Source organism: Pelophylax lessonae (assembly GCF_965119305.1).
Source record: "Pelophylax lessonae genome assembly, chromosome: 4".
NCBI lineage: Eukaryota > Metazoa > Chordata > Amphibia > Anura > Ranidae > Pelophylax > Pelophylax lessonae.
The window spans coordinates 455,472,202-455,488,773 of NC_138771.1; the positions used below are offsets into that span (position 1 = coordinate 455,472,202).

Here is a 16,572-nt window from a genome sequence, read left to right on the forward strand (position 1 = left end):
GTGAAGTCAAGTCCCTAATTAGTATTGCAGATTTTAAAATATTTGGCCGAAACTTACTGCAAGCATTAGCGGCCCTCCAATCTCAGTCCCTGGTTTCATTGAATTGATGTGCAAGAGGTTAGCCTTGCTAGCATTATGAATGACAAAAAGTCAGTCACATTAGGTGTCCGTGTCATGACTTTACAACCACAAAACTCCCAACTGACTCAAATATATTGTAATACCCACCTGATATGCAGTAGCACAGGATAACGGGAATCTAAACACAGCAAAGGAGTCACTTGTAGCCACTGAAAGCTGGGAACAGGACGTCTGGTCCAAACCAATCACATTGACAGAGTTCAGAAGCAGAGATGGCGTGGTCAGATCTTTGGACACTGCAATCACCATGCGGTTATCAAGAGAGCACTGCGTAGTCACTGTGGGAAACAGATGTTAATCAGTATATAGATCATGTCTTCAAGTAGGTCATAAGTCTACTGAATATTCTGGATACTAGTCCATTTTGAATGGATGGGATTTCACCTCAGAGATTGTAAAAAAATAATAAAAAAAGTCTACAATACAGAACGGGGCAAAGGACAGGTCTACAAGAATGGCTTAGTTCCCACCAACAGGGCAACATAAAGGAAGACATTAGAAAGTCACTAGGTGCATGAATGAACCATTGCAAAACTCAAAACGAAAATTTGGTCAGTCAAGCTGGTTCTAGAGGGGACTTCCAAGTCAAGGTCGAGATGCTAGCAACTGTACCTGCTAGAATGAATCAAAGGTTTTCCCTACAAGCTGGCCAGAGTCAGCTACTCAACCCCCCCACCCACCCACTTACACTTGTTGCCAAAGAAGCAGGGCATTGTAGCAGCATTTGGGGAATAGCAGCATCCCATCGCCTCACAGATGTCTCTGGTTACAGGGGTTTCAGCACAGGCCAGTTTGCCAGCTTGACTGATGGCAGAGCAGATGTCAGGGCTTGGGGCATCCATAGCTTCTAGAAAAGAAAAGCTTACAATGACCAGTACGTCACTTCATGCAGTAAGAACTCCAAGAACGCTTGTATTTTGAGTTAAAGAATCTAAATGACTCGTTTCAGGGACTCCTTCAGGGGAAGGACATTAGGATTCCCAATTAAAAAAAACTACATAACTTATGTTACCATTCTGTATGGGGCATTTTTTCTCCATTTTGTGTTGCTCAACTGTATCATTCACGATTTCTTCTAGAAGCAGGACCATCATATACTCTTCATCCTATCAAAAGGAACAGTTTTGTTAAGAGTATGCATTATACAAATTCAGTCATCCCTGGAGTCTCAGCCGGTTCTCTCAAAACGGCTTTATTCACTAAGGACTCAAAGGGTAATTTGTAATGGGAGGGGGGGGGGGAAACTCCTCTCCCCCCTCGTCATACAGGCCCATTCCAGCATTATGCTTAGAGACAATTTTAGTAGGGACGAAGCAACATTCATTATGAATGGGATATTCCCTTCATTAACATCCTGGAGACAACAGGAGTGAGAAAGTGTATACTTATGACATGGTCACCAAACTAGAGGCAAAAGGGAAAAAGTGATGAAAATGGCAACTAAATGGTCCATCAGTGTACTTATGGAAATTGTCACCAGGACACCGCTACACACAACAGGAGTTGATTGCTTCCTACTCTCCAAAACAAAAAGGTTACTAACTAGCATAGCTCAGAACAAGTTTACAACTTTTCAGAATTCTAATTAGGATAGCTGGCCAATGTATTTTAAGTTTGAGTTGGCCCATGGCAGAAAAAAAAAAAAAAAAAAACACACACCTGAAGTCTGTCATGCTTACCACTTCTCTTGCGTAGCATCCATCATAGGCAGCACCAACCACCATTGTGTTATTAGGTCTCTGTCCTACCCAGAGCCCGCAAGCAGAATCGTTTTCTAGTCGCTGAAATTCATCCTGGGAGTCTGAACAGAACAGGACATGTCAGCTAACAAGATTAATTTCAATTATTGTTGGACATAAACTAGTACCAGTGTCTTCACATACATGTGAGAAGGCCAAGACTGGTAAACATGTCAGAAGCCCTCCACAATATTTTAGTCCTCAAACCCATGCCTGCAATTTCCCCACTCAACATAGGCATACATCTGTGCAAAGGGCAGGGTTTGTATGCAGACAGTCCCCATCATGTCTGTTTGGATTCAGCAGCTGCTTAGACCTAGCCACTGGTCCCAATTTGGGTGTGGGTTTCACACCCACATCTGCATGGCTGTCAATCGCAGACCATGTGCATTCAGAACATGTGCCTGCACAGCTGTCAAAATTGGAACCAATGGCTGTGACTGCAGCATCCAAATTGATATAAATAAGACTGCCTGCATGCAAAGACATGGAGCAGTTGTGTATCCCATGCAGGCATACGCAGCCATTTTCATGGATGTAGGCATGTGTGAATGAGACCTTAGGCTACAGTGTAAAAGTCTGATGATCATAAATCATCATCTGCTCAGGTTAGGGCCTCATTCAGACAAATATTGACACCTGTAGCACATAAAAACATCTTGTTTATATGGTTTCAGGCCCTGTATGCAGGCAGGCCATTCAGGTCTATTGGGATGCAACAGCTGCACAATAACTTCTTATCCCAGTTGACCGTCTGTTTGGGGCTGCTCAACCACACAGCTGTCAAGTTGGGAGAAGCAGTGGTGTCCATGCAGCATCCCAATAGGCATGAAGGGGTTACCTGCACACAGCACCTAGCAACTGAAGCCGAACAAACAAGTTGCTCATTCATGGGCTACGGATGTCAAGCACCCATCTGAATGGGCCTAACTGACCATCAGGGGATAAAAAACCCTTACCTCCATAGGATGGGTTTGCAAAGCTACAAATTTGAGGCCTTGGATAGGCAGGAGACATGTATCAAGCATACTGTATATGAGAAAATTTAAACAAATCATGCTGCCTTTCATTAAGCAATCTAAATGACGGTTTTTACATTTGCAAACCGATTCTGAAATGCGAGAAAACTGCCAATTTTGCAAAAGAGAAAAAAAATTATATATATATATATATATATATATATATATATATATATATATATATATATATATATATATATATATATATATATATATATATATATATATATATATATATAAATAAATAAATGTTTTCCCACTTTATTGTACCGACAGTCAGCTCATACATTAAAGTAGAGCTATAGGCTCCCCCCCCCCCCAATTGTGGAGGTTTATAACCCCTGTAAAGGTTTATCCTTGCCATTTGTGTCCCATAGCCCCCCCCCCCCCCCCCAGTCACTAGAACTAGTTTGCCCCATTGGAAGATTTCCTCTTTTTGCGGACAATCCAAAGTCTGGGATTATTTTACTTTCAGTGATAAAACAGGACAGAGGGGGATTCTCCCTAATGGGGGGGGAAACACCGCAAAAAAGCCTGATAGGGGTTCCAATCCCTTACCACTATCCAAAACGAAAAAGCCCAATCCACATGAAGGTGGAATTACTCCCACTGAGCTATTGCGTTTGTACGTCAGGGAGACTTCCGCCATAAGTCTCCTACAGAAATTTGTATTATAAAAAAAAACACCCCCCTATTGGCAATTGCAATCCTTTCACCCACGATTAAGCTGGCCATACAATATACAGTTTTATTAATTTCCTTTAGATTTACCATCAACTATTTAGTGCAAGGGCCTGCCGGATTGCATACAAATTGAAAGGGTTTAGGTTTGACCTCATATTATATGGTTTTGGTAAATCTAAAAGAAAATTGTGTAATGTATGGCCAGACTAAGTTAAGCAAAAGCAGTTTTGAAAATCACTTACCAAGCACAAAAGCAACACCTTTAGTAGAGATAGAAAACGACAACTCCATTTTGTTGGGAGCACAGTGGAGTTGAGATGAACTATCCCAATAGCCTTTCGCATCACACATGGGCCATGCCAAACTGCAACTCCAAAGCAGCAGCGCTAACCCCAATCCTGCCCTAGAATAAAACATTTTTTTTAGCCTGCTTCCAATGCTGAGGCTCAGCACTGAGCAGAGATTTATAGTCTGGATAGAGGGCAGGGCTTCAAGCCATTTGATCAGGGAGTAATATGCACACAGGTGATCTTAATACAATTTGGCTTCTGGCACAGGCACACCATCCAGCCCCTCTGCTGACAGCCTGAAGTCTATGGCCGAGGGTCAATTCACACTATATACTGTGACAGACGTTTTACCGCATGGTAAAATGTCTGTCACCACAGGGACACACAAGAAACAAATGTCCCATTTACACTGCAAAACAGCTTATGGCTGTGCTGCAGCATGCTGCAACAACAAGACATTGCTGCATTTTATCACAGTTCATAGGGTCAAAACGCACCGCAATGTACAGCAACGCAGCACATCATGCTGCTGTACATTGTCATGAATGAAGTGTACATTTTGTACACTTCAAATAAAATTCATCCAAAAAAAAAAAACGGGAGTCGTGTGATATGTTGAATTACGCACCACACTGCTCCCTACCACAGCTGGCATCGTAGTGGTAAAGCGCTGCTGCAGGTCTCTGTTGCTATGCGAATACAGCGTGAGCATTCGTTAGCTCCTCAGAACACCTTTAAAAAAAATAGTAAAAAATCATTTACTCTGGCCATTACCCAATGCATCAACCAGGAAACGCATGAACGCGCCTCAGACTCCATTCACACTAGCACGACTTGTCAGGCGACTTGTGTGCCCTCAAGTCGCCCCAAGTCGCTTGTCATAACAAATGCAATGGGAGTCGCCTCCAAGTCGGATCCTTATCTTAATTGAAGCGACTTGTTATCAGACTTTCCAGGAAGAAGAAAGAGATTAGCCAGGCATTCCCCACATTGCAGCCATGCCTGTATGGTGTATATATATATATATATTATTCCTATATACCATTTTCTCTGCCTGGTCTGTGTGAGTGGCACTGGTGGACACAGATAAGTGGCACTGGTGGACACTGATTCGTGGCACTGGTGGACACTGATTCGTGGCACTGATACGTGGCACTGGTGGACACTGATTAGTAGCACTGGTGGACACTGATTCGTGGCACTGAAACGTGGCACTGATACGTGGCACTGGTGGACACTGATTAGTGGCACTGATACATGGCACTGGTGGACACTGATTCGTGGCACTGATACTTGGCACTGATACGTGGCACTGGTGGACACTGATTCGTGGCACTGATACGTGGCACTGATACGTAGCACTGGTGGACACTGATACGTGGCACTGATATGTGGCATTGGTGGACACTGATTTGTGGCACTGATACATGGCACTGATACGTGGCACTGGTGGACACTGATTCGTGGCACTGATATGTGGCACTGGTGGACACTGATTCGTGGCACTGGTGGGCAGTGGCACTGGTGGACACATACGTGGCCCTGGTGGGCAGTGGCACTGGTAGACACAGATACGTGGCACTGGTGGGCAGTGGCACTGGTGGACACATACGTGGCACTGGTGGGCAGTGGCACTGGTGGACACTGATACGTGGCACTGGTGGGCAGTGGCACTGGTGGACAGTGGCACTGGTGGACACTGATACATGGCACTGGTGGGCAATGAGGAAATGAGTAAAAAAAAAACAGAAAAGGGGAATTAGGTCACAACACATCATATTCTGATTGGCCAAATACAAAGTCGTCTGTCATATAAGACGCGCAAAATAATTCACAAGTCACGCTGAAGTCGCGGTAAAGTCGCTGTAAAAAGTCGCTCCGACATGGGGCGACTTATGGTTGCGGCAGTGTGAACCGGCTCTAAATGTCTAGCTATTATGCGCATATAAGTGTATCTTGTGTTTTTTCTGCCCAAACGAAAGCTCCTCTCCTGAATGAGGTGGAGGTGATTTATTTATTTTTTCTGCTTGCAAATGCTTGTAAGGCTAGGGTGACAGAATGTTTGTCACATCCTCCGTGTTTCCTTCCTCGTTGGGCGCCAAGCAAAGGTCACATGAGAGGCCTACCCGGGGAGGTCTCTTCTGGGCTATGCTAGGCACCTGTAGCAGGACCACTTTTAATACAACATGGGGTACCTTTACTTTTGTGCCATTTTCATCAATGCCCTGGGACAAGGCTAAGGCCGCCATAAGGGAATACTTGATTCGGAGTATGAACCAGGGACGTAAGGTCAGTAGCTGTTGAGGCACTGGCTAGTATCAGAGCCAGATACAACCCCAACATTATTAAGTGAATAAACCCCACATCACCATTTAGGGAATAAACTCCCATAGCATAGCCGAGTGCTGAAAAATGTCATCCTCATCTTTAGTAGGGATGATCGAACTTTTGAAAAGTTCGGTTCGACCAGAACACCCAAACTTCCCAAAAGTTCGGCCCGGATTTCAGAACCCCATTGAAATCAAAGGGACCCGAACTTCGGTAATCAAAAAAACAGTTTTGAAGCCCTAAAACCCAATAAATGCCCCTAAAAAGTGCCCAGGGTTCTGGGTCATGCCCCCGGGACTATTAATCACACACAAAAAAAGTTCTTAAAAATTGTCATTTTTGATAGAGAGCCAATTATTGAAAAAATTAAAAAAAAATGAGATTTTTTGATTTTGACTTTGGATTTAGTGTCTGGGGGGGTCTATAAATGTACCTGTGAAGTTTCAGCTCTGTAGCATGTCCAGAACCAGAAAAAAAAGGTCGTTTGTATTAAAATTAATATAAAACAGGGATATGGCTCCACTATTTTCACACCTTGCCGGTTTAGTAGCAAGCGTTTTTTTGGGCATTTTTTGGGGGTTATTGGAAGCAGGCATAACATCAGAACTTCTGTGTAGGGGTATATATACACACACACTTATATGTATATATACCCATACACATATATAGGTGTGAAAGTAGCAGAACACTATACTTGCGCTAATGAAATAATTAACACCAATATGGCTCCGCTCCTATCACACCTATATATGTGTATGTGTAAAATACATATAAGTGTGTGTGTATATATATACCCCTATACACAAGTTCAGATGTTTTGCCTGCCTCCAAAGAACCCAAAAAAATGCCCAAAAAAAATGCCTGCGCCAAAAAAAACTGCCCAGGTGTGTTTTTGCAGCAGGCGTTTTTTTGGGCATTTTTTGGGGGTCTTTGGAGGCAGGCAAAACCTCTGAACTTCTGTATAGGGATACTGTATATACACACACACACTTATATGTATTTTACACTTACACATATATAGGTGTGATAGGAGCGGAGCCATATTGGTGTTAATTGTTTCATTAGCGCAAGTATAGTGTTCTGCTACTTTCACACCTATATATGTGTATGGGTATATATACATATAAGTGTGTGTGTATATATATATACCTCTATACAGAAGTTCAGATGTTTTGCCTGCCTCCAAAAAAATGCCCAAAAAAACGCCTGCGCCAAAAAAAACGCCCAGGTGTGTTATTGCAGGCGTTTTTTTTGGGCATTTTTTTGGGGTCTTTGGAGGCAGGCATGACATCTGGACTTCTGTATAGGGGTATATATACACACCTACAAATATATAGGTGTGAAAGTAGCAGAACACTATACTTGCACTAATGAAATAATTAACACCAATATTTCTCCGCTCCTATCACACCTATATATGTGTATGTGTAAAATACATATAAGTGTGTGTGTATATATACCCCTATACAGAAGTTCAGATGTTTTGCATGCCTCCAAAGACCCCAAAAAATGGCCAAAAAAAACCCTGCGCCAACAAAAACCGCCCAGGTGTGTTATTGCAGGGGTTTTTTTTGGGCATTTTTTTGGGGTCTTTGGAGGCATGCAAAACATCTGAACTTGTGTATAGGGGTATATATATACACACACACTTATATGTATTTTACACATACACATATATAGGTGTGATAGGAGCGGAGACATATTGGTGTTAATTATTTCATTAGCGCAAGTATAGTGTTCTGCTACTTTCACACCTATATATGTGCAGGTGTATATATACAGACATGTGTGTGTATATATACCCCTATACAGAAGTTCAGATGTCATGCCTGACTCCAAACTTGTCCTCAAAAAATCCCTATAAACGCCTGCAGCAAAAAGCAGGCTGACAGGCGAGAAGCCATATCGCTGCTCTGTAAGTGACCTAAGAGAAACAATGTTTTCTCTATAGCGGTCACCCTGCCATAGCAGTCAGAGTCAGTTCACCCTACACTACACTACGGTCACCCTGGCACTTAACACTTTCCCTACAGAAACTAAATTTTTGCATCTAACTAAAGAAGAAAATAGCACCCTAACTACACTAGATATCCCTTTCCTCACACTAATAAATGCTAAATGACACTTTTGAAGCAGAAGTAACAGAACTGCTTCCACTCTCTTCCATGTCCCTGTATGACAATGCTAGGAATTTTCCGGGGCTATCTTATATACTGGGGGGCGTATTCACTAATGATTAGCCTATGGACCCCCTAGTCACTCCAATCACATTCCTAGCATTCTCCTGCCCCCTCAATTGGCTTTTACTAATGGTTCTGGTCCAATCACGGGCTTTTAAAGCCCATTTCCTGTCCCATTGCATTTTGGTTGGTTCTGGTTGCCGAATTCCGAACTTTTTCAGCAAAAAGTTAGGAATTCGGCCGAACCTTGAACAGCCAATGTTCGGGTCGAACCGATGGTCGACCCGAACCGTTCGATCATTCCTAATCTTTAGCCATCTGGCTAAAAACCTGCACGTCAGGATGCAGGCAGTCAATCAGATTCACCCAGACAATTAAGTATCTGGTGAAAAGAATCTATTGGACAGCAGATTTTTATTTTTTATTTCTGCATTCTGTAACAGCCCTGTAAATGCTGAAATGTCACTGGTCAAGTACAGGGCTGTTACAGAATGCAGAAATAATGATTACACTTTGCTCTGTATAGCTACCAACAGTCTTGATTTTATTAAAACAAGTCCTCATGCTGGTTAAATTAGTAAACTGTGAGAACTAATGATAGTGCCATATATAATCTATAAAATAAAAGAATAGAACCTGAACCATTCTCTGATTATATTGATTATATATAGCACCTTCATTAGTTCTCATAGCTTACTAATTTAATCAACGTAAGGACTTGTTTTAGCGTATGTAAACGGTGTGCGAAGCACACGTGATGTATCGCCGCAAACTTTGAGTGAGAGCAATAATTCTAGCACTAGACCTCCTGTGTAACTCTGAACATGTAACATAGAGGTTTTTTTTTCTTTTTTTTTTTTAATTCATGACAGTTTTTTTTTTTTTTTTTTTAAACGCATTTGAAAAGTTGCTGTGCAAATACAGTGTGGCATAAAAAGTTGCAACGACCACAATTTTATTCCCTAGCGTGTCTGCCAAAAATAATATAATATTTGGGGGCTCTGAGTAATTTTCTAGCAAAAACATGATGATTTTTACATGTAGGGGAGAAGTGTCAGAATTGGCCTGGGTGGCAAGTGGTTAATTACCATGAGTAAGTAATATATAAATAATTATTATATATTGTTTTTAAGATAGTTTACTTTATTTTCAAAAACTGTACTTAAGTAGGTGGCTTAACAGACAATGTACTGAAGTTTAAAGTTATAACTTCAAACCAGTAATTTCACAGTAAATAGATGTAGCACCCTCCTAGTCAGGTGCTAGGTAAAAGCATTGGGTTGCTTTCCTGCTTATCAGGGAGCAGGATTTCTAGTTAGGTCTGTTACACGTGTCCAGGTGTGATTCACTTGGTCTGAGGGAGTGTCCCCACTGTATCCAAATGGGGAGCCTGTTGGACAGTGGAGGAAACCCAGTCAGTAACACACAGGCTTTTGTGGCAGTCCCAGTGGGAGGGTACAACAGGGGTGCATCCTGGGATTGACCATAAAAGCCAAGGGCACATGTGACAGGATGTCTTTGGGCGGGAAGCCAGGTCCCAGGAGGAGGGTGATGCCTGTCTCTCCTCCTGTCAGGTTGGAAAGTGGTCACAGGCAGTCGGCCTAGTGGACCAGAGTGTGGAGCTGAGCTCTGAGGTCCATAGACCAAGATAAACTGACGGTGGAGAAGTGGCAGAGGTCCCTGTGAAAAACAGTGTCCGATAGTACCAGGGAGCTTGCCAGGGGTCTGCCCAGGACCACTCCAGGGAAAGTCAGTGGACAAGAATCAGCACACACAGTGAGTGAGAAAGGGGGTGCCAAGTTAGACCCTGAAGAGGAGCTAAAGTACAGTTTATCAGTTAAATCTTCACCTCAGTGGCAAAGTGAAGCAGCGGCCTTGCCGCATCCTCTGCAGATAGGTGTCCTCAAGTTGTGCATAGTTACTAGATGGAGTATCCCAGTATAGCCAAGTGTAAAGTGAGGAATATTTTACAGACTGTTGCTATGGGTAACCCAGGCGAATTCGCTTTAAGCAGCTCCTACGGGGGCAGTGCTACATAGATAAATAAAAATTATTATGTTATAATATATATCATATATATACATTATTTTGCTTGATTAAAAAAGGTATCTTTTCACCAGCAGCAGACTCTACCTCTTAACTGGGTGAGAAAAACATGGGATTATGGGTAAACCTTATGCACATAAACCCATGTTTTTTCCTTGTAGTTAAGAGGGCTGGGCTGGAAGGGCACATTTTCCTTCTATGACACTGCAGTGAGAGGACAGCCTCCACTGCAGCATTTTTATTGGACAGCTTGGACCAATAAGTGCTTTATCATTGGTCCAAGGCTTGAAGCTCTCCATTGAGCTCAGTGCTTCTGACAAGAAGTCAGAGGTACTGGGCCTAATTCACTATAATGCTACGCCTGCGTATCGTAGTACTTTTGTACTCTACGGCGAACTTGCCGTAAAAACACTGCATAACCAAATTCACTATAACGAACGGGAAAGCATAATCGCAAAAGCGAATTCAATTGTCAATATACGGCCGCAGAAGAGTAAAAAAGTAGTTGTTCTAAAAGTACCACTATTTTCCTGGAAATAATGTTTTGAGCATGATACCATGGCTGAAATGGTTCTGAAAGATGTGGTATAATGTTTGGACATGTTCTGCTTTGAAACTTTTTCAATGTGGAAAAAGAAATTTCAAGGAAAGTGTGAAAAGTAAAAATCTCTCCCACAGCCTATGACTGTGGAGCAGCACATGTGCGCATGCTCAGAGCTTAAAAATAGTTTCAAACCTACGCCTGGAAAATCGTAAACTGCCGTTATAGTGATTACGAGTGCGATTACGAGTGCACGGCCGCAAAAGTCTATAGAAAAGCAAGTGTCATCCATTCATTCAAATTCTACAACTCTGTTATTGACAAAAAAGTATACATTTTAATTGTGGTATGAATTGTTTAATTATTAAAGACAATTGTGTTTGCTGGCTTTTTATTTTTTATGTTAAACAATGTTAGTAAGCTGCAATGTTTTCATGTGTTTTAGCAACAGATATGCTCCTCGCTTGCTCTCTCACTATATATATATATATATACTGTATATATATATATATATATATATATATATATATATATATATATATATATATATATATATATATATATATATATATATATATATTTATATTGAGAGAGAAAGAGAGAGATACTGCCATGTACATTTTGTATGCCCAGGGACTTTTGTCATTTGGGATAATTTTCTTGTTACACTGAGCATGCTCAGACACTTTGCTGTTTAGCCATATCTTTTGCTACACTGAGCATGCTCAGACACTTTGCTGTTTGACATCTGAAATAAAATGGTAGATAATGTACTCCTTCCACTCCATCTCACATACATCTTAACCCAAACTCCCACAGCTGTCTTCACAAACCACACACAATGCCATTGCTCATTCAAATTTAAAATCAATAACAATTTGGTGTGTTGTTTTGTATTTACAAATGATAAGCTTTTTCACTAGAAATGAGCTTCAAGTTCGAGTCGAACGTAAGTTCGACTCGAACACTGGCTGTTCGCTCGTTCGTCGAATGACGAACAAATGTGCTTCTTCAGGAGAAATTGGAGCGCCCGCATCCATAAGGCACTGAACGTGCGCGTGCAGTGCATTGTGTGATTGCCCAAAGCATGCACCCTGACCTCCATGCTTTGGCCAATTAAATCCTCTCTGTCATCATTGGACAAAAGCAGGCTGCCTTTAGCCAATCATGGCTCAGGGGCTAAGTAGACGTTCCACACTATATAAAGGCAGCTCACACAGCAGCCGCATGTAGTGTGTGACCGTGCGGGCGAGATAGGAAGTGGTTGAGGCAGGGATAGGATCGTGATTGAGGCAGGGAGAGGAAAGTGATTTTTCAGTTTATCAGACAGTGCAGTGTAGTCTAATTAAGAAGAAATTGCTAGTAGCAGTCAGTTAGGCAGAGAGAGGATCGTGATTGAGGCAGGGAGAGGAAAGTGATTTCCAGTTTATCAGACAGTGCAGTGTAGTCTAATTAAGAAGACATTGCTATATAAATACAGGACAATTGATTATATATTAGCCCATTGAGTATCTATCGGTCAGTTCAGTGTAGAGTATACTTTGATACCTCTCTCTCTCTCTCTCTCTCTCTCTCTATATATATATATATATATATATATATATATACATATATATATATATATATATACATACATACTATATATATATATATGACAATTGAGTATCTATTAAGGAGATGGGTGTTGGGCGCTAATTACCAAAGAAGTGTCCACCAAATGCACAGACAGATGACCATTGGGTGCTTCCAGACTTTCCAATTATAGCCAACGTTCAGGGCAGCACTGGCGGTCAAAAAAAAGGAAATCCCGCTGGCAGCAAAATAGAAAAGAACAGGCGCCACTGAAGTAAGCCAAGACTTTATTGCATAACAAGCATGATGTAGTAACTTACATGAGGGATTACTCTAGTCCATGTACCGTGTGGTAGTAGTTCCTTGGATGTGGTCTCCAGTGTTCCGGCCGTCCTGCAGCCAGGAAGTGACGATCCAGGAAGCTAAACCACGAGGCTGGTTAAACCGGAAGCCGCGATGGAGCGCAGACTAGCCGGAAGTGACGTAACGCGTTTCGGAGCATGCGTACTCGGCTCCTTCTTCAGACGTAACACATTACAATAATAATATTGGTAACTACACTACTTTACTAGGCTATAGGAACGCGCTTTCCTGCATTACCCAAGCCGTGTGGTGCGTGCGTGGCGTGCATGGGTGCGTGTAGAGATCGACATCTCCTCTGACATCTCCTCCGAGCGTAGGGGGATCTGGTGGGCGGCGCCGCCGCACATCGGAGCCACACCCCGCGCAGGTGTGTGACATCATTTTGGCACCAACACGCCGTCTAGCCGCATTTCCACCCCAGTGCATTTGAGGCAGCCCGCTGGACAGTTTGGCACCTCGCACTGACGTGGCGCATCAGGGTCAGCGGCCTGCTGTGGCGAATCCAGATTCCAGAATACTTACTTATCTTGGCATGATCATCCACTCTCTTGGTAAGTCTTCATTTTCATCTCCTGCCGGTCTATGCACTAAGCTTCCCCACGTCACCTCTGTAACAACCCAGGCAGGCACTGCGGTTAGTTGGGTGTATTGTTTATCACTTACTTCCTTCCCTTCCCCTTCCTTTTCTTTATGGCACTTATTTTAGTCCATTATGACACCTTAGTTTTTTTTCACACCCAGTCTGAATGATCACTCATTTCTTACTTTCTTCATACACTGCACTTACCTTACCTCCTAGTTTCCCTTTCTATCAGTTCACGCTCTCACTTTCTCATTCACAGTATGCAAGTGGCATGAAGCGTTTTATATAATATTTATATACATGCTCACTTACTTTATACTTATTTCATTCATCTCACACAGATACACGCCTCCATGTGGCCACCAGCAACAATCCAACCTTTATCCACAGATTCCACATTCCCTTCTGTGTGTGGTGTTTTTCACCCCATCCGCGGGCCCCATGCACCCTCAGCTCCCGTGGGAGAAGCTTTACATGCCCCCTCACTGCCAGATCTACTGTGTAAGTTATGGGAATGTGGGGATTTTCTCCCCCCCCCCCAGTTTCCATTTTGGTGGTTATCTACTAGTTTTTACCATCCAGTTTACTCATGTCTATATTTCATACATCATGTCTATTCATTTTTGCATGTATCAATAAATGTGGTGTTTTCATATTTGTCATGTCTCTCATTTAAAGTCATTTAAAGTCCCAACCTTTCTTTATTTTCCATAGAGATTTATAGCGAATGGAGATCAGATGGAGACGGAGACAGGTGGGTTCGGCCACTGGCGATATTCACACTACTTTCAGTTTATTGCTCAAAAGGACAAAAATATTTGTGTGAAATGCACACTATGTCCAGGCGACAAGTTTCTTTCAACTGCTGCCAACTCAATGAGCAACCTTTCTAAGCATTTGTCAGCCCCGCATGGCAATACAAAACTTGTGGCAAAAGATCCTCCTCACTGGTCACTTGAAGGAGTCACTCAGCCGACCCTGCCTAAACAAGCTAAGTTTTTCTCAAGCCTTGGAGCACAGCATGTAACACTAAACGAAATGAACAGGCTAGTTGCAGGGTTCATTGTAGAAGACATGCTTCCCCTGTCAACCATTGAATTGATAAGTTTGAGAAGGAGATAATTAATGGCAAAAAAGAGAAACTCCTGCGAGATAAAACTGACTATGAGATGGACAATGTATACACATGGAAGAAGTCACACCGATGGAATCGCTTTCAACATAAAAAAAGAGTCAGTTTTTCCGATCCTGAAAATAGTATCATGGAGAGTTCTAATGGAACTTTTGGCTCTGACACTTCTTCAGATTATCCTCAGCCGTCCAGGTCGGGAAGTGCACCTAATAGCACTCCCTTTTCAAAAAACGGTTTGCAAAAGAAGTCTCAGAGAAGGAAAAAATCCCAAAGAAAACAAGGAGGGGAGGAAAGAAACATCAGAGGTCAGCAGGATCATCATTACTCTCTCCGTACACAAAGGAGATAAGTGATGAAGGAGGAGAAATTAATAATGTCATTAATTTGTCACAAAGGACACTCACCATGGGAGAATTGAATCTCCTATCTAAAGGACTCAATTTCTGGCCACATTCACATTTTGACCCATTTGCAACAGTGCTGGATGTCAACAAGTTCATCCGCAATTTAACCCTTCGGAGACACTTTCTGGATACACCAATTGAGCCCTGTGTACCATGCGATTTGAGTGATCGGATTGACCCTGTTTCTGCTGGATTGAATGAGATCGGTGCTGAAGTGCCTAGATCTTTCCGGGAATACTGTGCCATTACTGACTTCGAGAATTTAGTGAAGGAGAGTGGAACTACTACTTATGAAGTACCCGGCTTTTTTACCCGGTTCAATCCTGTGTCCCACAAATGGACGTTTTCCAAAAATTGGTGGAGGAGGATATTTTTGAACTGAAAAAAAACGGTTCCCTCTATAGTTCAGGTAAAAGAGGACAATTTATCCATTGGTGAAAGGAATGCTTTACAAAAGCTCATGAGTGATGAGTCTATAATTATCAGGAATGCAGACAAGGGCGGAGCAGTGGTGGTATTGGATAGGGACATGTACAGGCAAGTAGCGTTAAGACAGTTATCTGATACATGCACTTATACTGTTTTGAGGTGTGATCCTTCAAAAAGGTTTAGAACCACGCTCCAGACACTCGTTGACAGGGGGGTCTCCTTGGGGATTTTAACCCCCAGGGAATCCGAGAAATTGATACCCGATTTTCCAATCACCCCCATCTTCCACCACCTCCCAAAGGTTCATAAGGGACTACACCCAGTTCAGGGGAGACCCATTGTTTCGGGCATTGGGTCTCTCAATGAACGTTTGGGTGAATGGATGGATGGTCAGCTCTAACCTATTGTACAAAATCTACCTAGCTTTTTGAAGGACACAACTCATCTACTTAATGTGGTGAATAACTTTTTGTGGCAGTCAGACTATCAGTGGATTACCTGTGACGTTTCAAGTCTATACTCTTCAATCCCACATGATTTAGCCTTAGAGGCGGTTCACTTTTCGTTGGTTCAATACACGGGTTTGATGGAGACAGCTAGATGTTACATCATGGAAGTTTTACAATATCTCCTAAAACATAACTATTTTATGTTTGATGGGGTCTTCTATCTCCAGAGGTGTGGGGCAGCCATGGGGGCTAAGTTTTCACCTTCCCTGGCCAAACTTTACATGGGTTGGTGGGAGAGGGCTCACATCTTTGGAGATGGAAACCCCTTTAGAGACCAGATCGTTTTGTATTTTCGTTACATAGACGATCTGGTCTTTATCAGTAAACAGAGTATGACTTTAAATGCATTTTTGCTTTATCTGAATGATAACAGATGCAACTTGAGATTCACAGGACAGCAGAGTACTGAAAGGATCGAGTTCCTTGATGTGGCACTTGAACACTGTAATAACTATGTGGTTACCAGCCTATATAGGAAGCCCTCAGCAGGCAATAGTCTGCTGCATGCAGAATCTAGTCATCCTTTCCATACCTTTAAGGGAATTCCCGTTGGGCAATTCCTCCGGGTAAGAAGGATATGCAGTGATTTCAACAAAGAGTCTGCTTTACTCT

At 42.4% G+C, this 16,572-nt stretch overlaps 2 protein-coding genes across 3 annotated transcripts in view; one reads left to right on the forward strand and one right to left on the reverse strand.

The window, feature by feature from the left end:
* The window catches only part of LOC309552113 (cationic amino acid transporter 2-like), a 251,702-nt gene that overhangs the window by 81,766 nt on the left and 153,364 nt on the right, over positions 1–16,572 (forward strand). The gene's annotated exons all lie outside the window — the stretch shown is intronic.
* LOC309554623 (uncharacterized protein) overlaps positions 1–16,572 on the reverse strand; it is a gene marked incomplete at both ends in the record, with an annotated part of 49,093 nt that overhangs the window by 5,595 nt on the left and 26,926 nt on the right. The window contains 5 exons of the mRNA XM_082256342.1: positions 229–419; positions 830–988; positions 1,154–1,247; positions 1,821–1,942; positions 3,826–4,035. Of these exons, the coding sequence (XP_082112468.1) occupies positions 229–419; positions 830–988; positions 1,154–1,247; positions 1,821–1,942; positions 3,826–4,035 (776 nt within the window). The remainder of the gene's footprint in view (positions 1–228; positions 420–829; positions 989–1,153; positions 1,248–1,820; positions 1,943–3,825; positions 4,036–16,572) is intronic.